General features: G+C 36.3%; 1 protein-coding gene and 1 long non-coding RNA gene across 2 annotated transcripts; both read left to right on the forward strand.

The window, feature by feature from the left end:
* Positions 1-3,277: 3,277 nt before the first annotated feature.
* Positions 3,278-17,709, forward strand: LOC140169574 (uncharacterized). Its single transcript, XM_072192838.1, has 12 exons — positions 3,278-3,448; positions 6,851-6,968; positions 7,240-7,406; positions 8,233-8,307; positions 9,508-9,742; positions 9,984-10,265; positions 10,538-10,828; positions 11,331-11,457; positions 11,975-12,281; positions 15,860-15,999; positions 16,750-16,814; positions 17,555-17,709. Exons 1-12 carry the CDS (start codon positions 3,392-3,394, stop codon positions 17,707-17,709), a joined length of 2,019 nt encoding a protein of 672 aa, XP_072048939.1. The 5' UTR covers positions 3,278-3,391.
* A 536-nt stretch (positions 17,710-18,245) lies between these two features.
* LOC140170441 (uncharacterized) lies at positions 18,246-25,688 on the forward strand. Its single transcript, XR_011861547.1, has 2 exons — positions 18,246-18,349; positions 21,837-25,688. It is a non-coding gene; the product is annotated as an uncharacterized lncRNA (long non-coding RNA).
* Positions 25,689-27,044: the final 1,356 nt, after the last annotated feature.

Raw genomic sequence — 27,044 nt, forward strand, 5'->3', positions numbered from 1 at the left:
TGGCCAAACGGTTCCTGGTAAGCCGTATACTTCTACTACAGTACACAAGAGGCAGTCTTCATTGAACACCTCTTTCTCAGAGCCAACAAACCTTTAATTTAGCAGATAGGCGAGGTCTGCTTGTTTTCTGTAGACAAGGGGCAGTCTTCAGTGAACGGCTCTTTTCAGAGCCACCAAAACTTACAAAATCAGCAGATAGGCGAGATCTGCTTGTTTCTGTTGACAAGGGGCAGTCTTCAGCAAACGGCTCTTTTCAGAGCCACCAAAGCCTTTATATTAGCAGATAGGCGAGATCTGCTAGTTCTCTGTAGAAAAGGGGCAGTCTTCAGTGAACGGCTCTTTTCAGAGCCACCAAAACCTTTATTAGCAGATAGGCGAGATCTGCTTGTTCTCTGTTGACAAGGGGCAGTCTTCGGTGAACGACTATTTTCAGAGTCATCAGTAGACAAGGGGCGCTCCACATGTCTCATTCTTAGGTACTTTGTCCTGAAGAAGACAGAGCTACTCCTGACGAAAGCTTGACAGTTCTATACTTGTCCGACGGCGAACCCGCTAAAAACCCACTAATTGTTATGAATTCCCGCCGTAAAAACCTATCCCACAATTTGTATTAATATGTTTGTTCACATTTTAAACGTTCAATCAGTCACGGTACATGTCATTACATATCAATTTCCTTTTTTTTTTATAACCTAGAGTGGGGGGGTATTACAACCCCGAGTTAGGTACTGTTTTTCTATCCGATTTCTCTTATAGAAATTTTAGAAATGCATTTCCTGGACATCTGTAAGGGGTACGGGGCTGCGGAACATTTTGGAACAGGGGTCAAGTCAAAGGTTATCTGGGGTCAAATCTTATAATTTCATTTTCTGGATATCTGTAAGGGGTATGGGGCTCAAACTCAGTGACAACAAATCTCATGATCAGGGGAACATTTTGCAGAGGTACCTATTCACTCTTGGTGTTCCTAAGCTGCTGTGAACTAGGGCCTACTGATTGACGTCTAATGTGGTTGTCTTTTAGAGTGCCTAGGTGCCTACATAAGTTCTTCACCTGTGTTACTCCTCATGGGCTATTGTTCACTCTAGCATTATATATATTTAAATTAAAGTAAAATAACATCTGCAAACAAGAACATGGTATATCTGTCGCACCAATGGTAACTAACACACAATAAAAATTACGGACAGCATTGTTACCTCATAATGAGCGAAGTTCGGGGCTACAAATTTGAACTACAAAATGATAAAACGACTCGATTAGCTAACCTGTTGCTTATCTTGCAGTCTATAGATGCACTACGGAAGCACATGGCAGAAATTGCACTCAAAGAACCGTACATGGGGGAGGAGATTCCGATCAGATGGTTGCAGTTTGAAGGAGATTTAGCGGAAATGGCCGCAGAGAAGACGCACTATATTTCATTGACACAGGTGAATAGCTAAACAGAGTACGCTTAAGGGGGTACTACACCCCTGGCCAATTTTGTGCCTATTTTTGCATTTTTCTCAAAAATTATAGCGCATTGGTGACAAGTAAGATATATATATATATATTATAGGGGCAAGGACCACAACTACCGCACTGAAAATTCACCAACTCAAGGCAAGTAGTTATTGATTTATTAATCAAATATTGGTTTTCCCTCATTTTTTTACTATAACTCCAGAACTGTTGTCTGTGTTGAAATAAAATTTCCAGTGCAGTAGTTGTAGTCCATGCCCCTATAATATACATATCTTATTTGTCACCAATGCGCTATAAATTTTGAGAAAAAATGCTAAAATAAGCACAACATTTGGCAGGGGTGTAAAACCCCTTAATTTAAGCTTTTTGTTTTTTCAAAAATGGATTTCATTAGCTCATCCCCATATATAGGGAGGAATATTATTATATACGAATGCCTGTTGTTTAAAAAGGCGATTCGCGGAATTTTAAATAGGCCAATAAGTATATCATTTTGTTTGTAGCAATATAAACTAGACTTAGCTGTGGTCTAAGACCACGAACACAGCCGTGTTGTGACCTCTAATGACCTTTGACCCCAAAATATATGAAAACGCCCATAGACATTGGCTAATGTCAATGCATGGGTGCACGTGGCACCACTTTGATATGTTATTTGTGGCAAAAGGGGCACTTTGAAGGTTTTTCGTCTCAGGTTGGAAGTGACCCCTTAATGACCTTTGACCCCAAATAAAAAAATACCACATATGAATTGGGTAACCACAATTCATGTGTGAACATACCGTTACTATCCTATGTTTTTCTTAGCAAATAAAACATTTTGAGGGTTTTTCGTATTATACCGGAAGTGACCCCTTAATGACCTTTGACCCCAAATCTGAGAGGACCCCATAGACACTGGGTAATAACAATGCATGTGTGCAAGTGGTGTCACTGTCCTACGTAATTTGTGGGAGAAGAAACATTTTAAAGGCATTTCGTTTTATACCGAAAGTGGCCCCTTAATGACCTTTGACCCTAAATAAAAAAATACCACATATACACAGGGTAACTACAATTTATAGGTGAACATACCGTTACTGTTCTGTGTTTTTCTTAGCAAATAAAAATTTTTGAAGGTTTTTCGTTTTATACCGGAAGTGACCCCTTGAAGACCTTTGACCCCAAATCTGTGAGGACCTCATAGATACTGGATAATAACAATGCATGGGTGCAAGTGGTGTCACTGTCCTACGTAATCTGTGAGAGGAGAAGCATTTTGAGTTGAAATCACGTTTTTGACCCCTATGACCCCTGCGTGACCTTTGACCCCACAAGTTTCATATGACATATAGGGGCATGGTCAATGATGGTTGTGACTAAGTTAGGTCAAAATCGGTGTAAGCATGTAAGTGCTAGAGCAAATGTAGTGGTCGGCAGAAAGAATATAGCCAATGTCTATCGGTATTTTCATATATTTTGGGGTCAAATTTATTACTTTTCCCTATGCCCATTACTACCGAAGGTAACTGATTTCATTATCCTAGGGGTTCTCATTATTCTGAAAATCTCAAGTTCATTATCATCGCTTGTTGGCTTTATAAATCATTACGCTTGTGCTTCCTGGCATACATATAAGATTTCAAAGAAACAAACTGGATATAAAAATCAACGTCAACCGTTTTATCTTCATCCTAGAGAAAAAGCATCAAATCCTTTTAATTATCTATTTTTCAATAATATGATTATTTATCTTGAATAATCTGACAACTACATTGTTTGGCTTAAAAAAACATTATCCATTATTGTGTTTCTCCCTTCATAACAGTGGTCAACATTTTGCAGCAGTTGGCGTCTCCTTGGAGATAAAGGTATCTTGAAAGAGTCCCTCATAAAGCACATCTGGAAGGAGTACTTGCACCTGAAGGCCAATTTGCTCGCTCTTATGGAGAAGTTTGATCTTCTTTGTCCGCGGTTTGGGAAAGATGATGGAGAGAAAGAGGTAACGCTTTATGCAACACATCTTTACTTGGTTAATTTACTAGTAATTGTTTTGGAGTTTCCAAAAGAGAACCTTAAATGATAATAATAATGATGATCACAAAATAATCGTTTTTTACTTAAACTAGATCATTTTGGCATTCGTAACAAAACCAACAACTGGATTGCAAACTTCCTCATGCACTCTAAACAGAGGGTCGTTGTCGGGGTGAACACTCGACTTGGGCAGAAGTTGTATCTGTTGTTCTTAGTTTTCATTAATAATTTGCCCCAAATTATTCAATCTGATGTCCCGTTATTCGCCAACGATTGTGCGATTTGTAGACAAATAAAAAATGAGTTTGATCATACTCAACTCCAAGAAGATTTACATACACACACACTGGTGAAATGGAAACGCAGGTGGCAATTGCACTTCAACATCAAAAAATGTTTTGTAATGCGCATAACCCATGTCCGTACCAAGAAATTCTATGAATATACTCTGGTTGACACCGTCCTTGCAGAAACCAGCTTCATAATAAGGAATCCCTATTCATGCACAAAACAAATAAAACAAACAGCCTAAATGTCATTAGTCCGCCCTCTTGTAGAGTACTCATCGTCTGTGTGGTATACGCAACAAGCTGACCTCACCAACAAAATCGAGATGGCGCAGAGGCGGGGCTGCAAGCTTTGTGTCAAGCGACTACATTAGAACAAGTAGCGTCATAAGCATGTTGAACGAACTTGAATGGTACTCTCTTAAAAATAGGCGTACCGCAAACCGGCTTACAGTTCTCCAAAAAGCAAGAAGGGGACTCATACCCCTGCCGGTTGACGACTTCCTTCAGCCGCTCCGTCGCCCATCAAGGCACTCACACATCAACGCCTACCAGATTCCATCAGCTAAGGGAACAACCCAAAAGTTCGATGAAGCCCTATAAACGAAAGTCCTTTCGTTAGTGGGGTAGGGGTCAGAAAGTCCGATTACGTTTGTAAAAAAGTAGTTAAAACATCGGTCAAATTTGATCTTTTTTTAAGGAATTAATATATCATTTTCCAAATTTGAGTATTTTCCCAAGTACGATATTGACATTTTACAGTGGTTTCTTCAAAATGATTTCAAATCAATATGGAGTGCAGTACTCGCAACCTGCAACGTCATTATAAGTTCATTTTTAAAGCAGCTGTCCCAGCAAACACATTAAGACATTTTTGAAACGTTTTAAACATGTTATATTTTGGGGCTTTGGTTTTGGTATATAAAAACGTTTTAATAACATTAAAATGTCAAGTTATATATATATATATCATGTGTCACGATTCACACAAGTGGTATCTCTACGAACTGAATTGACATAGGTCAGTTTATTTCCCGGCATTTGGTCACATTTAATCAATATGATACAATATTTTAAATATATTTTATGGCATAAGAACTATTCTATAGTAAATCAGTTATACCAAGTAACTTATGAGGCATAAAATGCAGGATATTAATCATCTTGCTATCACAAGGCATGGCTTTTTACGTCCGCAAATGGTAGTAGTGGTATTATCATCTCTTCTCAAATTGTGACCTAGGTTCCGACATTTAACCTGACTCGAGCAGTTAGTCTCACCCCCCTGGTTATAAAAAAAACCGTTATGTATGAAAACACGCTACAAAACTATTTCTACAACGTTTTCAAAATGTTAGTGAAAAATATTTTTTTAAGAACATGGTTTAAAATTTTTAATATGAAATGTTTTTCACCCTTTATATAACCCGACATTTAAACATTTTCTGGCAACCTTATCTAACCTTTGGCGAATGGTGTCGAAAACGTTTTGTGTTTGATACCACATTATTTTTTATTTGAAAATCCAGCAAGTCCTATTTTTTCCGTGCCGAGAAGATAGTGAAGAAAACTTATTTAAATAGAATGCAATATTCGTTTCTTCCATAAACGTGATCAATATCGTAGCTTTCATTCACACCCCCTCCACAACCCCATGCACCATAGCAGACTTGTACCCGAGTCCAGCTTGTCCGAGTCCGAGCCGAGCGGAGTCCATTTGTATCCGAGTCCGAGCCAAGTCCGAGTCCTTTTGTGTCCGAGTCCGGACTCGAGTCCAAGTCCGGGGTGCCGAGTCCGAGCCAAGTCCGAGTCCAACAATAATTAGACCCGAGTCCGGACTCGGTCAGAGTCCATGACCGGAGGTGGGGGTGGGGGGATGTTGGGGTCATTCAACTTGAATGTTACATGTATCTGCCTACTGGCATTGCTTAGTAGGAATTTGTATAAAAATGGGTCATTGGGTATAACATAATGAAAAAGCCAGGGTAATTGTGTATAAAATTTTGAAAGGGGGTCATTTTGTATAAAATTTTGAAAAAATGGTTAATTATTCCAAATAATGAGGCAAACTTTTACATTTTGTTTCTAATTTGAAAAATAACAATACAAATTTGCTGAAAAAAAGACATTTTCAAAGTTTCCGCATAATTTTAAGGCATTTTGATGATAAAATTGCAGAAAGAGAAGGTCATTGGTCAAAGGTCACTCACTACACCACACCACACACCGCTCTCCCTATACACACCCACCCTACCAAACCCCACCCCACCCACACAGTTGACATTTCAAAGACTCAACCCAGGTCAACCAACCAACCAACCAACCAACCGTACACATGGTACACACAATACTTCAAAGACCCATACCATGAGCAGCTACATGTAACTCCGGAAGGTAAAAAGTACATGTATCAGATCACCTGTATCAGACAGCAGTCATGTGGGGGTATTTGTGTGTGTGTGGCACACTACATGTAAACTCAGGACTAGAGACATGTCACTAGGCTGTGTGAAGCATAAAGATGTGTAAATGAATTGCAATGTATTCAAATACATTTTAGAGGGAGGCTCCCTATTATTGTAAACATTTTTATCCATTTTGACACCCAAATTTGGCAACCATATTCTATGCACAGATGAATACGGGTTGAAATGATCGATATTTGACACTTACGTTAGAAAGGAGGGGGGGGGGGGTAGCCTTCTAACGACTTTCGTTTAAAGGATTTCATCGAACTTTTGGGTTGTTCCCTAACAATAACTGATTAAAACACTCTTTTTTCCATCAAACCATTTCCGACTGGAACACCCTTCCTTACGACATAACTACTGTAACTCAAGTAACTTCAAAAACACAAGTAAACCTACAACTAAACCATGCATCTCCAGAGATTCGACTAAAATAGCATCACTTGCGCACAACAACCCTGATCGTTTGACCCCACTTGGAGCGTTAACCAGTATAACTCCAGATCCAGAGTATAGAGATTGAATAGGTGTTTTTGTCTCATGATTAAAATCTAGTTATTTATTATATTATGTAATGTTCAATGCCTTTTGTTTGCTGTTGAATCCTCAAAGGACGAAATGACGTACTATGTACCTGCTTGCCTGCGACCACCGCTAAGTCAAGAGGATAAGACATGCGCAAATGCTTCTGATGGGACATTCTACTTCAATTTCTTCGATTATCTACCTGGTGAGATTAAAACAACGGGTTCTTTAAAAGCATTTTCCAAGTTATTGTACTATGGAATATAAAGAGAATATGAGCACATTTTTGCCCCGTAATGTACTCTACTTTGTAGAAGGACTATCATCGATACATATCCGGCGTCAGGTTGTATATACAACTCAAGTATGTAAAAGCCTCGAACAGAAAAAGTCTGTTTAAGAATGAAGTTCAATCATCATGAAATCTCTAACGTAACTTTATTACAAGATTATGCTATTTTAATCATTTTAATTAGATGGAATTTTCAACTACGTAATGATTTACGTAGCAAGATGGTCGCAACAAAAGTCTGGCACGCCCCCAAAGCTATTTCATCGTGAAGGACGTTTTACTATAGGAGGAAGAAACAATAGACATGGGTTTCGTGTACAGATGATGGCTTCAAGACCAGCATGTATCAAGGTACAGAATCATAGTTTTTTTGGAATGGATAATTAATGAACAAATTTGTTTAATGAATACGCGGAGAAAATATATCGCACTGCACTAGTACGTTCACGCGGTACCTCTATATTGAACCTTAGATAAAGATCTGGTTCGTATCGTTTGGTAGAATATTCATATCGTGGTGATCACTCGCACCTGTAAGATTTGAAAAGAGCGGTACTGTATTCAAACTATGATAGCAGACATACACAGGTGATGAGTAGAACCTGCTTGTAGTACAGGGCGGTATATTCAAAAACTGTTTTATCCGATTGCTATGGTAGTTAATCCTGTTACATCATCACTTCTACGGCGAACAACCATCTTATTTATTGCTAATAATAGGTTATGTTCATATGCATTAAATACAAATATAAATACAAGCAGAAAAACATTATTAACGCTTAATGTCCTGGAAAATTCTCAAATTGAATTTCACCATATACCGTTACAAAACACAACTATGGCAGAGTAGGGACGATGCGATAGAACTATTTCTATTACACCTAGAAAGTGGTTTTCTTTAAAGCACCAGCTTGAATGAAAAATACCTTGATCACTAAAGTTTTATGACGGTATTTATTCCATCCATTATTATATGAGGATCATTTTTTATGAGGATCAAAATTCTACAATTATTATATTAGCAATATTCTTTATGAGTTCAAAACATTCATTTTTAAATATAAATATTATTAATGTTTGTACTCTTCTTCTTCCAATATAGTACAGTCCGCACATAGCGTATATTCGTACTTTTATTCGTACTCTTCTGCCCCAATCTTTGATGTTTTTTGTTTAGGTTTTACTCCGACGAAAACAAGGAAGAGGAGAAAATGACAGCGAAGTAAGCCCATCTCCTGAAATCTGTGAAGAGGTAAATATGTTATTTGACATAAACGGTATGAAAGTTTAAAAAACCGACCAGAGCCAAAGATATTAGAGACATTGCGATTTCCAAACGTAGACATCGGACGTACGTTGATCTATCCAAAACCACTCTCCTGTATCGAACCGAGGTCACGTATTTAGCTATTTTTGAAGATATTCCACGTGCGAAATCGACGTAGATACATCGTTGAAAATGCACACAATTTGTCCATTTCACAATATGTTAAAGACAGTCAAAGATAATGAACATACGAAGGAAAGTCTAATTATTATTATGATCCTTTTTGTTTGTAACAAATCATTATAATAAAGGTACAGCGATGTGTTAAAAATAGACTAAATTTAAACGCAATATTCATACGCAGAGATTGCCCATTGAAATGTGTGTGATACTTTGGGTAAAAAAATGACATTGCGATATCCCATTTTGGATTCCAACGTAGAATAAAACGCAGATGCTACGTTGAAATATGCTGATTTTACCTCATGTCTAAGTCCATGCAACGCGCTCAATTTTCAGGACGAAAAAGTCTCATTTTGAAAGTAAAGTCATGATGTATGGATGTAGTGATCATTAATCTACCAAAATATATGTTTTTGGGCAACTATAATATTTGGGGAGCACAAAAAAACAAGTTTAATCAGCATGTAGGACAAAATTTTAGTCAAAATTAAAAGCGGCCTGTTTGAATTAAGCATTCCAGCTGACTCGTTTTCCTTCGTGACGAATGAGCACAATCCAGTTTGGAACCGAGAATAGCAATAGTTAACACCGTATTAACGTACGTAAAAACGTACGTGAAAGCGTACGTTCCACGTGCTGCGTTTGGAACATCGCAATGTCTCTATTGTATTTACAACATGGTATAAAGTACAGAAGTCCGCTAAATTTTGGTTCATACCAAGGACGGGGATCTGGAAACGGATTTAAAAGTTATATTACATGCAATCGATACATTTGTTGCCCGGATTATTGGTAAAATAAACCTAACCCATCCCTCTCCAGTATCTGAGGGTCACGTATCAGTGACAAGAGTATTAAAGCCCAACTACTGAGCCTTAACAAAGAGTCAGTAAAATATGTGGCGTCAATATTGGCCGCTGCAGAAAGGTAAAATGTACCACAAATCATAATATTAAATATGATTGTGCTAAACTGTTAACATCATACGGAATATATTCAAAGGTTTTACACTTCCTGCAAGAAACTCTGGACCTTTTACGTGAGAAGTGGGTAGGAGGACTCCGATTTGAACTCTCCGTTGCTTGTGCAAGCTGCAGGGATAATGAGAAGCCACTACATCTTCTGAAGTTTACAGACAACTGGGACGAAGACGTTTATTGCGAGTTTACCGATAATCATATCCAGATGAGCGAATACCGGGGGATACTACAGGAGAAGAAGGATGCAACTAAACCTGGTATGTACTGGCATCCAGCATGTCCAATATTACAACAAGATAAAATGAGAGTTGAAGATACAAAGCGCGTCAGATCATGGGGAGCTGATTCATTAATTTTTTTTTCAAAATTAATAAGGAAGATATAAGTCTACGTTTTGTTCTTCAAAACCTTAAGATAAAGCCGAATAACATAATATGGCATCCTAATCGATCACGTTACTTTTGTTCTATCCATATTTTGGAATTTACATTACTCTAGCACCATACATGTTAACTGATGCAGAGATTGGAAACGTCATCAAACAACTTGGCCCTGACGATCTACAGAAGTTGTACAGCGCGCTTGGTCTCTCAAGTCAACAGGTGCAGAAAATCGAAAGTAGTACAGAAACGACCGATGTAGACCTACGAGCCCGATGTGTCTTGGAGTTCTGGCGGGAAAACAACCAACAGGCGTCCCATAATGTAATTATTGATGCTTTGGAGAAATGTCAGAATAGAGAGGCTAAAGAGAAACTAGAAACACTGTGGATTATGTCAGGTAATTGAGGCGTACTTTTTTAATTTACATTTCTTAATAAAGTCGATAAAAATCATTGCCCTCAACTTTCTTCTGAGAGTTGTTGAGATTTTTATGTCATCAAAAACTTTTAACTATAATATTGATAAATACAAAGTAGAAATTATTATGTCGTGTGTTGACGATATGGAAAATATTGACTCTCCCTCAAAATATCAGAGTGTCTTCCCAAGAAAAAAAGCAGTTTTTTTTTAAGTGTTCCAAAATGTTCTATAACCTTTTGAAATGTCCAGTTTGGTCATCAAATGTTGTTACGGATTCTGATTTTGGAGACGTTATCAAGCTCCTCGGACCTGACGATCTACAGAAGATATTCTGTGAACTTGACCTTACAAGTCAACAGATAGAAAAAGCCGAAAGAAGCGCGGGTACACACGATGTGGAGTTGACAGCTAAGAGCGTCTTCCAGTTCTGGCGAAAAGAACGTGGGCAGCAGGCTACTCACTTTGCAATACTTGAAGGGTTGGAATCATGCGAAAACTTAGAGGCAAAGGAGGAGCTGGAGGAGAAGTGGAACATCAAAGGTATTTTTAGCAATATATTCTTTTTTACAATAATCAATATTCGCTATAAATGTCAATAAAAGCAATCAATTTGTTACGCGTTGAGCGGGATTTGAGCCCTGGACCTTGGATCACTAACAATATCGATGTATCCATGGTGCGAGCTTTTTGATATCGAACGGAAAAATGATTGTTGCTTTAATTTGCATTTTTATAACTTAAGATGGGTTCTTTGTATGTTTTTATGTTTTTGTGTATAATTAATGTTTTCAGGTCTCTTGGCCTTGTGATGTACCTGCCTTCATCAATACGTGTTAATGTGCAATAATTTAATTTACCTCTGTTGTTACATTGTATGCTTTATGAGATTGATGAAAAATAAAAGATTGATTGAGATTGATTGATTGATTCAAAGCTATACATTGATAATGTAAATTCTGGGATGGTTGTATGTGTTTCACAATGTACACAACCTGGCTGTCTGTTTTGCTAACGTATATTAGTAAATTGTGTTATTATTTAGATATTGCATCTATCAGTCAATCGGACATATCTGGGGAGAAATCTATAGGAGGCGTACAAAGTGGATTCAGTCAAGTCTTCTTAGCTACTCACAAAGATTTGGGTGATGTTGTTGTCAAAAAGCTTAGGTAAGAATTTATTTTTGTCTGCATAATCTAAGTAGGCAATATAACTGTAAGAAAGCATCATACCATTACTATGAGATGGTCATCGATGGTCAACACTATAATACTAACATGCTTTTTGGTTGTTTTTGATACACCACCTATCAAAAGTGTTGCCCTGATAGCCTGGGGAAGCTACATAAATTAATACAATGCTGATTATCATCCACATTAAGGACTCATCTTATTTTAAATAAACTCTCATCTAGGCCACATCTGGCTTAATTTTGGAACGGTATGAATTATCCGTTTAACAAAGGATAGGATTTTGGTATTTACCTGACTAACAGCCTGGTTCATGTAACAAAGGCGGCTAAATCGCTGTAGTCGGTAAATTGCAATACACTAAAAACACTACAACTCAGCAGAGTAACATAGCATTTGATACAACCTCACGTGAGGATTATTACTTTCTAGCGCAGGCTATTTCGCTAATCATTTTGTTTTTATATTATTTATGACTATTCCAACACAATTACAGCACTTCTAATGACACACTGACTGAAGCCAAGAACGTATTGCGTACAATAACTTCGCCTTTTCTTCTGCGTGTCCTGGGCATCGTTGACGTTTCAGAATGTCCATCAATAGTAATGGAAGTAGCCGAGTATGGAAATCTGTCATTATTTCTACAGCATATGACAAATCCTTTGGCCTTACCAAGAAAGGTTAGGATGATAGCTGACATAATTCAGGGGATGGATTATCTACATACCATGTCATCGCCTGTAGTTCATCAGAATTTGAACTGCGGAATCATATTCGTCTGCGAAGGGTTTCAAGCCAAGGTAAATGAGGGGTGTGTTTGTGTCGTGGGGTGTGTGTGGCCTTTCCGCTAATGCCCTGTTGAGGAAATTATGTGTTTTGGAAAAACATTATGGGGATACTTTCCTTGTGGCGACACAAAACAATGCTTCATCATAAAAGTGCATTAAAATTGCTGTAAATTGATTGCAACAATAAAGTAAAGGTCTCGGTTCTATTATTATTATTATTTATTTATTTATTATTTCAACTTTCTTTATACTGGGTAGCTCCTTCAGTGTAAAAGCACTGTTATTCTTGGAGGCCCTGTGACATACATGTACAGGGTGTAATTCACTTAAATACATTTATTACACACATATTACAAGAAAATATGCAATACCATTATAAAGAAATTACAAGAATCATGAAAAATTATATAATGTGAAAATCAATGAACAGTGTGGATTGTGAGAGCTCTTGATTTAAATTCACTTAGGCTCAAAGAAATATAATTAGTGCTAGTGTCAACATCAACAGAACTATTCCACAGATTTGCTGCTCTCACCTGAAACAATCTCTTACCAGAGTTATTGTTAAATAGAGGAACAACAAGTGAATTGGAGGAAGTACCTCTTGTGTCATAATCATGTGTGGATTTGGTAAATGAAATTTTGGAACAAAGATAATCAGAAGCTCTGCCAGTAAGGCATTTAAATAACATAATAAGAATATGATTATTCCACATTTTTTCAATTTTAAGCCACTTGAGAGAAGACATCATTGAATCAATATTACTTCTGATATCAGCAGAAAGATATCATGTGAAATTTATGGTATTTTTAAGTTGTGCGGTCCCATTTGAGTATGCTCTGTGGAGCCAATTATAGGTTTAGGTATCAACTTTATGGAGATAATTATTATGATATTGTGATCAATATGGGAAAACAGTCTTCATAAGGTAGAGACTTCGCATATGGTCGAATCCAACCAAAAGTGTCCACGGGCCAAAAATAAAAGTCCGAAATAAAAATGTCTCCAATTTTTCCTTTTGCCCATTGATTGATGACATATTGGCCTTATAGGAACCAAAAGTGCCATTACTAATCTTGAAAAATAAATCCAGGACGTGTGATAGTAAATGTGATATCAAAACCCAATGTTACCTACGAATACCACTAGGATGCTTTCACTATCGCAATACTAATCAACCTAAAACAAATGGAATATTCCCATTAACGCTTTTTTTCGTGTAATGTAGACAACAGGGTGTCAGGAAAATGCTAACTCAACCAGAAAATATTTGTTTTTATTTTTATAACGCGATCAATATGATCTTAGTCAATTTATGCTAGTTTATTTTTGAAAATTAAGTTTAGGTCAGTTTCTGTATTTTATTTATCAAATGAGTATGAATCAATTTACACATTGTATAAGAACGAGTATGATATATGTTTTCAAGAATATTAGGAATTATACGCATACACCTAACGCTTTATACAATGAAAAGGCGAAGAAACCCGGGTATTCGTAGGTAACATGCGCGATTTAACAATATCTATATTGAGTTTATAGGTTTAAATTTTGCTATTATGGTAATGAATTAATAAAATGGTAGTTTTTAGATCCCTTTGAGATGGTACGTCCAAATGAATAAATGCTATTACCTTAGATCAAAAATTTTTGATGCTTTTAGCAAGATTTTGACCACTTCATTTTGATATACAAGTAGTTAATCAGCAATTTTACATAATAAATAATTGTTGAATGAATCCGTATATGGGTAATAATAGTGTCCTGGGGTACCGCTTAAAGTTTTTGACAATTAATTTCCATTGGTAGGGACACTTCATTATACATGTCATGTATTATGCTGTATTCGTAAGTAACATTTCAGTATTTGTAGGTAAGAATTATACTTGTGGTGGATATCGCAATCAAAACTTCATTTTATAAAGCACTTTGAATGTATTATTTTCTTTATGTGCGTTTATTGATACTTTAGACCCTATCATGTATTAATAATGTCGGTTCACAACGGTTGAAAGAGGATTGAAGTAAGAAACAAAGGCACTAAAGTGACTTTAATTTGCTTATTTGCACACAAATCGCTTAAAACCGTTATTGCAGACTTATGAAGTCCATCTTGGAGTCAGTTACGTCTTGTGGCCTTTCGTTTGAGAGCAACTACAATTAGCTTTATACCAGGGTCCATCAATGTGTTGTCTAGATCATGAGACAATGAGAACAGTCGTTTTTTCCATGGTATTCGTAGGTAACCTTAGCGAAAACGTCAAAAGTTACCTTCGAATAAATCAATTTGGACACAAATTACTAAGAAACCAGAAGGTCGGTAAACATTTAAAATGAAGCATACATGACAGTTGACAAATCCAAGTATTTATCCCTTCTAATCTTCTTTGAATCTGATTTTTCTTTCAAATGAGCAGACCGTCGTCTATTTCAGTACATATTGTTCATCAATTAAGCCGTATTCAGTTTTGCATGGTGGGCATGTATGTGAATTCGCAACTTTCATTGACATATGATTTGATAGCAAACATTCAGGCCTTCGTTATGTACCAATATGGGCATTGGCATGAATGGCGGTGTTTCACAATACTGTCATGATGTCAAAGTGTATTCGTAGGTAACATTCGGTTACAGAAATTTACCTACGAATACTTGCTTTTATTGTTGACATCTCAGAAATATTTAAACGCAGGTTATTGAAACTTGGTAGAAATAAAGAGTGTATTACCCTGCACCTATTGCTTAACTATTGTTTACTATTCTCTCACTTTGTGGAAATGGCACAGCTTTTAACATGTATTCGGAGGTAATGCATATTTTTACCAAACCTACCTTTGTGCCATTTAGAATTTCTGGCAGCTAAACACAATAATAAAGATGTCCGAATGCAATGCATTTCAGTATTGGACATATCAAAGCTTGTATCAATTGCGCATTTATTAGTGATTTCCATTTTTAAAGATATATCTAGTGCTATGAAAAATTGTATTCGTAGGTAATGTAAAAAATACCACTCAAAAAATTATCACAAAAATTCATAATTATGTACAAATATGTGAAAAATTGAACAGGCAATCTTTGAATACACACCTTTCAGGAAATCAATTTAGATTCAATCCAATGACTTCTTTTCATAACTGATTTAGATGTTTTTAAAAATACCTTAAGAAATATTTTGAAAAAATGGATAAAAATAGCATGTTTTGGGGTCTCTGTCTCTAAGTTTTTCACAGAAGGGGTCTTATTATATATGGCGCGAAGCGTATGATCAAGGCGAATAAACACAATACAAAAACGAATGCCAATTGATTAATACTTTTTAGTTATGGCCCTGAACATGCCGTGTACACTTTTCGTTGGATTCGACCATATAGGTATGTATGTGCTGAATGTATTTTGATATAGTTGCGTTCACTCCAGGGTGTAGGGGTGTGTGTGGGGGTGTGTGTGTAGGGGTGTTTACAAGTATTTTGTGTTTTTCACAAGGTCAATCAATATTCATCTGTTTCTTTGGTAAGCATGCTCTTCTGTTTCAGGGATTCTAAAATAACTTCATTCTTAATGGTGTTATTTCAAATGTATTTGAAAGGTTGGAGATTATGATGTAGCTGTTGTATGTAGATCTGACAAAATGCAGCATCTGAAGATCGCAGGAAACATCACACACATGCCACCAGAAGTTTTGGCAGAGCCAGCAACGGAACCAGTACAGGCTCTTGATGTTTACTCGTAAGAACATTTTTCTTTCTTTCGGGCATATTACTACCCCGGGGGGGGGGGGGACTCCAACTTTGGATGTGACGCGTATGTAGGGCTGTTAAGACCCCCCTTTTCAGCATCGCTTGCACCCAAAGACCCCATATTTTTTTACGAACACATGCTCTGTCACCCGAAGACCCCTATTTTTCCATTTGATCTGTCACCCAAAGACCCTCCAATACAAGTTCAATTTGAACAACAACTTTAATTTTTCACTGATTTTGTTACTTATTTTGAAAAAAAAACAAAAACAATGAAATTTGAAGCCATTTAGAACTAGAAATTCGATTTTCGAGGTTTTTGTGGCGCTGTTTCGGCTCTCATCCAAATATTCCATTTAAAAATGTCATGTTCTCACCCAATGATCCCATATTTTTTGCGCCTTGGATTAGATTTAATTTTCTAGATAAATGGCGCATTATAAATGCTTATTTATTATTATTTTTCACATTTTGCTCTCACCGAATGCCAAAAATCATGCTCTCACCCAATGACCCCATATTTTTAACATTTTGCTCTCACCGAATGCCCCTTAGTGCGAAAGTGCCAGCCCTACACCTATATCCATTTCATATTGAAGTGCCCCCCCCCCGGGATTACTACAAAGCAAAAACGCGTCTGTGATTGGAATTGAACACGGAAAAATGTGAAACCAGTTTATTTATCCCTCTAATATTCGATGTATTTATTTTATTTGTGCATTTTTGCAATAACTTGCAGGTTTGGAATCGCATTATATGAGATTCTGAGCAACGGTCAAGACCCATGGTCGCAAACAGCAACGTGTAAGTAACATAACCCAATAGCATGTTTATAGTGAAAGTAGACCGTTTTGTAAAACATCCTTCTGATTCGGTTATATAACACAGCCCTAAGTGTTGCCGAAGTCATTTAAGATTTGCAGCAATGATTTTTGTTACATGACATGCTGTTAATCTGAATCACCATATAAACGGTTTGGTAATCACACATGTCATAGGTACAATTCATCAGCAAATTCACTATAAACGAATTTACAAATCATTAATTACCCAGCAAACAAAAAACGTTTTAAAAGAGTTTTTTGACCGGTCATATTTTGGGTTTTGGCAAAAACGTTTTAGTAACATTAAATGTCGGGTTATATAAAGGTCACGAAAACGTTTTAAAACATTATGTATGAAAACACACTACAAAAATGTTTTTTAAATGTTTTCAAAATGTTATTGCAAAATATTTTTTGCAAACATTATTTGCCAGATATTTTGTCTACACTTAAATGACATTATGTTCGAATATTTGCAGGAAGTTATCAAAAATAGCCTTTATATAACCCGACATTTAAACGTTTTCTGGCAACCTTTTCTAACCTTTGGCGAATGATGTCGAAAACGTTTTGTGTTTGCTGGGTACGTATTACCAATGAAGAATGCGCTGACCAAACACACACACAAGAAAACTTTTATTTTGGAAATAAAATCAATGTCGACTACACACGAAAACTACTTACTGAAAACCATGATGACGCATTATTTTTGTTCTACAGCTGCTGAGGAAGTCGTTCTTGGTACGTGGATTAAGAACGGACATCGCCCAAGCTTGGATGACATTCCAAAGGATATACCCACATCTCTTGTAGATATCATGAAGAAATGCTGGAGTATGGACGCGACTGAAAGGCCCACATTTCACGGTATGTAATATGAATTCGAAGGTTATTGCTAACATTTTAAAATCGGAAATGTTGGTCTACGAGGAATCATTCGATAATAAGTCAATGCAGCCACCCCCACGCCATCCCAATATAAACACAACCATTACATTAAAAACGGACACACCTAAACATTCACCTTATTATAATTGCTTGGTAGGGATCAACAGAGAGCGGACGTACCGTGGTATAGTGAATATTACCCGAAGATAGCCCCGACATATTTTCAGTTTAACTAAAATACAGGGTATCGAAGGATTTTAAAGCTGATCTAATCGAAATAGTTGTACTTCGCCTTGATAAAAGTAAACAGAACAGAACAATAGTAATAATGTTATGATAATCAAAATCGAATATAATAAATATTATGTTCTACAGTCAACCCCCCCCCAAAAAAAAAAAAAACATGCATGCGTGAGTGTCGACACATTTGTTGAGGTTGTACTTGAAGTTGATATCTCCAAATTCGACCACTTCTCACATTGTCCCTCTTTTCATAATCACAATTCTTTTGTTGAATTTCGTTATTTCCTAGAGCTACACAATAACGTGGTACCGATATACAAAGCAATGTATGAAAGGGATATCAGCGAGGCAGACAAAGTGATAATAGACAGCTTGAATCAGAAGGTAATATAAGAATCAGAAACATAAATGACTGGCAAAAAGCTGAACAGTTAACGCCATTAAAGAGGCATGAAGCTGCGGTCCTGTAAGATTATAATAACACATGATTTCATCTATAGGCCTTTCCACTGTCCAATGTATGCCCTAATATTAAAACTATTTAAACATGTACTGGTATTTTAAGCATGAACTGGTATTCTCGAGGTTTTATCCAAGGGCTTTTTACAATTACAAAATCATACAAACATTCACAGCAACCCACATAAGCCAACTACTTCATATACCAGATCAATCACATTTCCCTGTATCACTAGGTGTCTCATAAAATGCGTGTTCCAGCAAATGTTTTGATATTAATTGTAACCAATCGGTCAGTGTTTACATATGTGAAAATCGCATTCTTGTAAACAGATTATGTATCTGTTACCCCTTCACGTTGCCAAAAATAATCGTATAAACTTCAAATCTCTTACTAGCATGAAAGTTCATCTGTCTTGGTAGACTTCATAATATAAATAATTAAGACACAAAATTAAGACGTTCCTCAAACTTTCGGTCACAACTTTGACCTTCCTCAGGCAACCAAAGTTCGGGATTAGTGACCTTTTGGACACTTGACTTCAAAAATTGTCTGTACACTCTGGGTAACTTGTATCTGCCCCGTCGCGATTGAGTGATGCTTGATTGATTCTAATGTAAATTGATTCCTTCACAACCCTTTCAAAGTATTTTGTATCAGTATTTGAACTTCCAATCAAATCACCCCGTCCACCATAAACTGGGTGTAATTCAGACCCTACACCACAGAGCGGATATCATTGTATCTGAATTAGAGGACATAGAGCAGGAAAAGTCGCACATACTGCGTGTTTCTACTGGGGAACGGTTGGCGGGTAATGCGGTTTAGTTTAGAATGTTACCGGTTAATGTGCCCAGTGGAAACAGATCGGTTCAGAGTGATGCGGTGTGGACATCCGGCAACCGTGATCCACCTCATGAGGTAGACGATGTGGTATGACACCCGTTATTTCTGCCAGTGGAAACACAACGGTTAACGGTTGCTGGGAGTTGAACATCTTTTATGTTGATTTCATGTATCACATCGTGACCTTAAAAGCAGCTTGGGGTCAGGAAACTACTTTCAGTACTTCCGGTACACACCGCAACCCTTATTTTAAGCGCCTGTAGAAACGTGGTGGTTGTTGCCTGAATCGGATAATGGGTTACCGGGTAATACCGAGTAAAAATACAGAGTGCTCAGTGTAAACACGCAGATTGACTCTCTTCACACGGGTGTCGACCGCAGACAAGTTTCAATTTTATTTTAAAGTCAAAAATTTCGGAAATGTTAATCTACTATTGGTTCAGTGGTTCTTAAGATATCTTTTGATATTTTGAGAAAATACCTGAAAACTTGGACTTTTTATGTTGAAGCCTATGGCTAGCATGCAGAGCAATGCACTTAGGAAGTGCGGTTATCTGAATTGGTCTTTTGACAAAGCTACGAAATCCAAGGAAGCTAAATCCAACCACAGCATCCAAACGTATAACATACGTAAAGGTAACCTCCAAAGCACTACGTAGAATTTTCGTCGGCAGCTATTTAATCAGAGTTTATTTCAAACATTCTCAAACTCTGCTGCAGTTACTTGTCTCGTCCAAAGACAAATCTGAGAGCAAGGGCATTGCTGGGCCATTATATTACATCCCGTGTCAGGGGAAACCCTAAGGGGTCAGTGTTCGGAATAGCTCGGAATCATATACTGGTGAGACAGAAAGATCGTTAAAAACCAGATTCCTAGAACACCGTCGTCCGAGTACAACCTCGTCAGATGTCTACCAGGACATCCACATTGAACCACCTAGCCAACATAGTCAACCAACCATCACTCAACCGCAACGGGGCCGATACAAGTTACCCAGAATGTACGATAAACTTTTGTGGTCAAGTGTCCAAAAGGTCACTGACCCGAACTTGGGTTGCCAGTCTGTAGATGAAGGTCTACCAATCTACCAATCACTCACCAATTTTGAATATTCCTGTTGGCGAAGATATACCACATAGTTCAGATGCAAGTTGGGTTGAATGGAAATGCCTCAATAGGTTACGGTCTGGTGTAGGAAGAGGTAAAGTAAACGGGGCTATCGAAAGAATACAGATGTAACCTGCGATTGTGGATCAGAACCAGAAACAATGGAAGACCTACTGTGTTGCCCTCAACTGGAGCAAACATGAACAACTACTCTGACTTTACTCTGAGTTTACAATGAGAATGCTGAAAAATGTGTGCAGCACTGGCTGAAACACATTTAATCTTATGCCATGGACACGCTAAGAAGAAGATGATGAAGGTCAACATGGTCAAAGTTGGAATATTACAACTATGTTTACATACATTTCCATCTGCATAATTATAATTAAAAGCTGCTGTTTGTTATTTTTATAGTTATGTATACGTCAAATAGCAACATAGATCAAAGATACATATTTTTAAAAATTAAACAATCAGACTGATTTTATAAAAAGTCCTCCCAAGAAATTAATCAAATACCTAAGTCAATGACAAGTGTGTCAAGCTTACATAATATACATGCGATACACTCCTAAGCACGAACGCCAAAAATAATATCAATCATTGCAAGTTTCAACATAAAAAGTCCATGTTTTGAGATATTTTGTCGAAATATCAAGAGCTATATTAAGAACCACTGAACCAATACTAGGCTTGTTTGTACTCGTTTTAATGCATTTTTCATGCTGATTCCAAATATGTGACCCGGCAGCACAAACGAGCCGTAAATTCCCTAAATTGTATTCTGAGTTATGGTGTAAAATGTGTACGAAGGTCGTATTCATCGGTCACTTTAGCTGGCGCGACATCTGTCTTATTTTGATAGTCACGACACCAATCAATAATCCTATTATTGAAGTGGATAATAAGCTTCTACCTTAGATGGCTATAGAATTTTTAATAGCTCTGGTCTTTGTTTGCTTTTGCTAAATCCTTTTCAAGTGGTGGGTTATTTGTATAGGTATGCATAACCAACAATTAACAATGAGAGAACCGTCTTAAACCTCGGTGACTTGGGGATGATTTGAAATGATCGCCAATTATGACTGTTTGATATTTATTGCCAGCAATGTGGAAAAAGAGACACACATAGAAACGAAAAAAGCTATAATTTTGTTGAAGGAGCAAAGTTTAACTAACCATAACTCCGCTTCTGGATATCGTTTGAAGTCAAATGATATACCATTTTGAAATTTATGATGTTTATTTTTTAAACACGAAATAAAACAAAATTGACCGGGGGAGGAATTTACGGCTCATTCGCCGTGGACGGTCACTATGGTCATGCAAATTTACATTTCTGAAATTTTTGAATTTTTAAAAAAATGTTGGAAACTTGTCGTCTGCAGTCGACACCCGCGTGGAAAGTGTTAACATTTCATTTTTGTAACATTAATGATCAATCCTTTATCTTTCAGACACCGAAATCAACCAATTGAACAAGAACGGCGGATATCGGTGGACAAGAAACATGAGGCGATTAAAGAGTCACAGCCGGGAGTTATCGTATATAGTCACACAGAAAGTGTATCTAAAATATTTTTAGAATAAGATTAATTTTGATGCTAATTTCTTGCTAAGGAAGTCTGGTTACCTTTTTGAAATAGCCGAGTGGGAGGTTTTCGATGAAATATTTTTTGTGCAAAAACTGCATACTATGTGTAAAAGAATATATGAATTTTAACTTACATAATATATAACGATTCCTGATACTCAAACCCTGAAGGCAGAGTATTTAATTTTAATTTTATATATGCCATTTTTTTCAATTTAGTGAAAATGAAGACTGAAAAGATGAAGAAAAATCTATGTAAAAATTACATAGATCCCCTATTTCGTTTTTATAGGACTCTAATCTTTTAATATCTGAAATAAAATTTGGGGACTTTCGCGGAATTTTGAGAAAATTTGAAAAATTCATGGCATATCCACATGACTTTCAACGAAAATGCGAGTTTAGACATTCTCATCGCAATCCAAATCGTAGTCTCTGGCCCAGACTGCACGGTCTGTTAGGAACGACGAGTCTTAGGACCGACATAAACCGGATGTGAAGGAAAACATGGTACTAGTACTTGTCACAACCTGCAACATTGAGAGGACATGCTAAACTAACACGTGCCTTTTGAGATGTTTTGTATGTATAGATAATGTAAAGGTAAAGTTCGATACGAGTGACAGAAGATTATGATCTTTGTTTTATCATGTAGGACTAGTGATATATTGTATTGGTTGATCGATAAATGTTCACTTTAGGGACACTTCGGTCGATTCACAATACGATGAGCTCCAGCTGTCGCTGGGGCGAGGTCAAAAAACGAAGTGCATCATGGGAAAATGTCGACATCCAAAGCCCGCGTAATACGAATACAACAGAGGAACATGCGTCATTGTGGGTTTAAATGTCATTATAATGATGTTACATGCGAATGCACACTAAAACAACAATTTACAATTATAGTAGACCCATTTTCTAACTATTGATCACAGGGAATCCTCGGTGGAGCTGTTTTAACATTTTTTATCATCACACTCGTGTGAAAATCCAATGGCAGCTAGAACACTCGTGTGATATCTTATAAAAATAAAAAACACAGAAACATAAAAAAAAAGAAAGAACTGCGATGTCGACGCCGGAGTAAAAAAAAATTACTGCCGAGAGCAACCGCTGGCAGCGTATCGTTTTGTGAATCGCGAGAATTGGACTAGGACCGTAGGGAGGAGTGGTATATAGTGTGACGATGTATCAATTCAATATAATAAGGCTTGGCTGCATAAACTTTATTAAGCAGAAAAATAAAATGTCACTTAATGTGTATTATTAGGAATTCTTTTAGAGTAGAAAAGAAACTTTGCCACTATTGGTTAATATCATGTATAGTGGGAAGCAGTTAAATGCAATTTTGTCAGTTAAGAGCAGGAAAAGAAATTCGGTAACTTATGGTGTATTTGAAATCAGTGTAGAGCAGAATTCTGTCACTTAACCATAACACCCTTTATGTTGTAAAGGGAAGGAAAGAAAGGAGGAAGGATGAAAGAAGACGAAGAGAATACTTGTTAAGCTGTCATTTCTCGTGCTAGATGTAAACATTAAGTTCAGGTTTTCTATATCATTGTAAAACGAACAAAGTAGGCCTACTTGTTATCTACATCATGATTATATTATATAAAAAATTTTGCAAAGAAAACACAATTAATAAATACTTACACGTTAGATTAGATCAATAATCGTATATGCTTTTTGCAAAAGAGCTATCTGGCTGGCTGCGTTTCCTAATTAATTAAATTGCTGGCTCGCATTTATGACAGACAGCTTGAACTGTAAGATGAAACACAAATATCATTTATCTTCAGTTTTAGTACTCGGCTATTTCGTACGAAACTGCATCCATTTATACACACTCTTGTTTAATTAATAGTTTTAGATTATCGCGTTTGGATCTTTATTTTTTACAGTAAGAATATTACCAACATATATTTGAGATCATTGAGATTTCGAAGCATGTCATCCATATGGGGCAAATTTGGGATATTTGCCTTTAAAGCCATATTATAACATTTCTTTAAAAATAGATTAGTATTTATTTTCCATAAAATCTTAGCTTTTACTGTCAGATATGTCCCCTTTTAATTTTGAGCCGAACAAGTGAGGTAAAGCAAAGAAAATGGGAATTTACTAATAGCGCCAATACATGTTACTCAGGCGGTTGTATTACAGTACGATCCTATGGCGGTTTATTCAAAATCACGGATTTTGACAAAAATACAGCACCTAAAGTCTTTATTTTTGCAGAGAATCTTTGTTTACTAAAGTACATTACAATCGCGTAAAAACCTGAATTTAAAATTTTTTTGAGGGCGTTCTTCTCAGCAAATGTTATAATATAGCTTTAACTAATGAAAGTTTTAAGACAAACTCCATGCAGAAATAATGGACCAAGGATTATATAACCCGGCAGCATGTTGATGATAGTCCGTTTCAGTGTAATGTTATTACACTAACTGCATAATTCCAAATTATCAATTTATGCATTTATTAAGGGAGCTGGAATGAGCGTTTCGACAGTATTTTTTTGCGGGACATGAGAGCACATCAAACTTATCGAATTGCATTCTGAATACGAAGAATGTCTTTCTGATATCAAATAATTTAAATTTTTGATATATATCAGTCCTCGAAGTAAATTTTATAAATCTAATGATATATTCTTAAAGTGTATGTAGCTGGGAAGAAAAGCCGACGATCAATATTATTTTTCCCCCAAAACACCAAAACAAAATAGGTCTGTTTGGGAAAAAAAACCATATCTTCAATATGAAAGGTCAAAATTTTCAATTGATCGTCGGCTTTCATCCCACCTACATACACTTTAAGTATAAATCATCAGATTTATAAAGTTTACTTCGAGTACTGTTAAATATCAAAAATATCAATTTTTAATCATTTGTCATGAAATGTGTATTACATTGCGAATTTCAAAAAATCAAAATTATTTGATATCAGAAGGCCATTCTTCGTATTCAGAATGCAATCCGATATGTCTGATGTGCTCTAATGTCCCACAATAAATACTGTCCAAACGTTCATACCCCATCCCTTAAGTACTAGAATATATAAACAGAAAAAACTTAATAAGTCAAACCAGAATGTTTAGATTATATTTAGCTGAGATTCATTCTGAGATGATCATATGATGTTAGAAATGAATACATTGATGATATTTTTATGCAATTACGCCCATCTTTAAGATGATTTCTGAAGATGATAGTAGTTTCCGATCGACTAGTCAGATCAAAATGTTTTTTGTAGGCCTAAGCTAGGAAATATTGGTAATATTATTATTATTAATAAAAAGTTCAAGTTTTGACATATTTTCTCAAAATATCAAGAACTACTGAACCAATACTAGGCTTGTTTGTACTCATTTGAATACATTTTTCATGCTGATTCCAAATATGGTCATGAAAATGTACACGATTTTTCCAAAATAGAACCAGTCTATGAGAGGTCCATGTATTGGGTTGATTTTTAATGTTTTAAAGTCTACATTACCAGTCGTTATCCATGGACCCGAGGGAGGGTCTAACTTTATAGTCGAGCGTAGATTATGTTGATGGAGATTTTTATATCGCCGTGTAAATATATAGCGTCCGTCCGTCCCAACATCCGAGACATAGAGTGAGGAATTTTTTTTATTTAGTTTTTTTTTGGTAAATTCACTTAGTTTTTCGAAATATTGACAAATAAAAAACATGTGAAAAAAGGTTAATGAGAAAATGAGAAACCATTGCCTACACTTTGATGCGCTCTTAACGATAGTGAAAAAAATCTGACGTTTTAGTTGCATATTTTGTACGTTATGTTGCAAAAATTGCACAATGTTGTCATAAGAATAATGTTTTAGAGCACCCAAAAAAACCAAAATAAAAGAACCCAACAATATACAAACTGGAGTGGCATTTTGACTGCCAATCGTGTTTTTGTTAATTTTGGTGTTAACACAGAGGTTTGCGCTGTGCATAACAACACATATTCGTTTATGCGAATTTTGGACTCATAACCCTCCTCTTTACTGCATGGATCTGTCCATGTGACATTTTGAAATATACAAATTGAAATAGTGATTTTAACCATGATGAAATTTTATCAGTCTCGCCGACGAGCAATTATTTAAAGAGGAAATAGGAAAAGTACAAATCAAAAAATGGTACAAGGGCCAAGCACAAAAATGTGCATTCTTAGACTAAAATGTTTGGGGATTTACCCCCCCCCCCGAGATTTACGCCAATGGACATGTAATGTATAATGTATGCGCAATTCATATCTCTGTTCACTAATATGAATGCAAATATCACGCTATTGGACTAACATAAAGAAAATCGGTAATTTTTTAAATTTTGATTTCAATGAAGTTAAGAAAATGTTGACAAGAATGGTGCATTCTTATTTTTTTTATTTTTTTTTATTAAAAAGTGTATTTTTGATATAAAAATGAGAAACCATTCCGTTTGTTTTAATTTGATTTTTTAATTTTGTTTGAAGCAATAATAGTGTAAAATTATGGACAAAATGGCTTTAATTGGACCTTCATTTAAAAAAAAAGATCCAACTGCTCAGGGACATCCCCCTTAGCGTTTTTAGAGACGCTTTATAAGTGGTGTTAATGGAATGTTTATGTCAGATATCCCCTGGGTATGGATAAATATGTGACCGTTTTCGCTTCTGTTTTTGGACACCCATACACTTTCACTTTATTTTTAAGCATTAATTACAGTTATAGGAAAATAATCCAAGGGCAAAGCTTCAATTTGGCTTTCATTTTCACACATTTTTTCAACTTTTCATACAAAAATTGTACACAATAATAGTTTCAAAACGTCAACCAAATGGCTTCAATTGGGTCTTCATTTTGCAAAATGCTCCTCAGAACCCTGCGCTGCGCACGCGCAACGTGATTGCCAACCCTTTTTTTTTTTTAAATCTTCACAATTGTTCTTAAGCATATTTATTTGCCCCTACCACTGCTCTAGATCAGTCACTACGAGCGCACAGCAATATAATGTGATAATAAATGATATGACATGCGCAGTTTGGGGCAATTCATATTCATATTTTTTTAAAGTTT

The sequence above is a fragment of the Amphiura filiformis genome, chromosome 14, assembly GCF_039555335.1.
Source record: "Amphiura filiformis chromosome 14, Afil_fr2py, whole genome shotgun sequence".
Taxonomy (NCBI): domain Eukaryota; kingdom Metazoa; phylum Echinodermata; class Ophiuroidea; order Amphilepidida; family Amphiuridae; genus Amphiura; species Amphiura filiformis.

Coding starts and splice junctions, on each gene's coding strand:
- LOC140169574 (XM_072192838.1), top strand. CDS start 3,392: ATGGAGAAGTTTGATCTTCTTTGTCCGCGGTTTGGGAAAGATGATGGA. Junction 12,282..15,859: donor GCGAAGGGTTTCAAGCCAAG/GTAAATGAGGGG, acceptor TGTATTTGAAAG/GTTGGAGATTATGATGTAGC. Junction 16,000..16,749: donor CAGGCTCTTGATGTTTACTC/GTAAGAACATTT, acceptor AATAACTTGCAG/GTTTGGAATCGCATTATATG.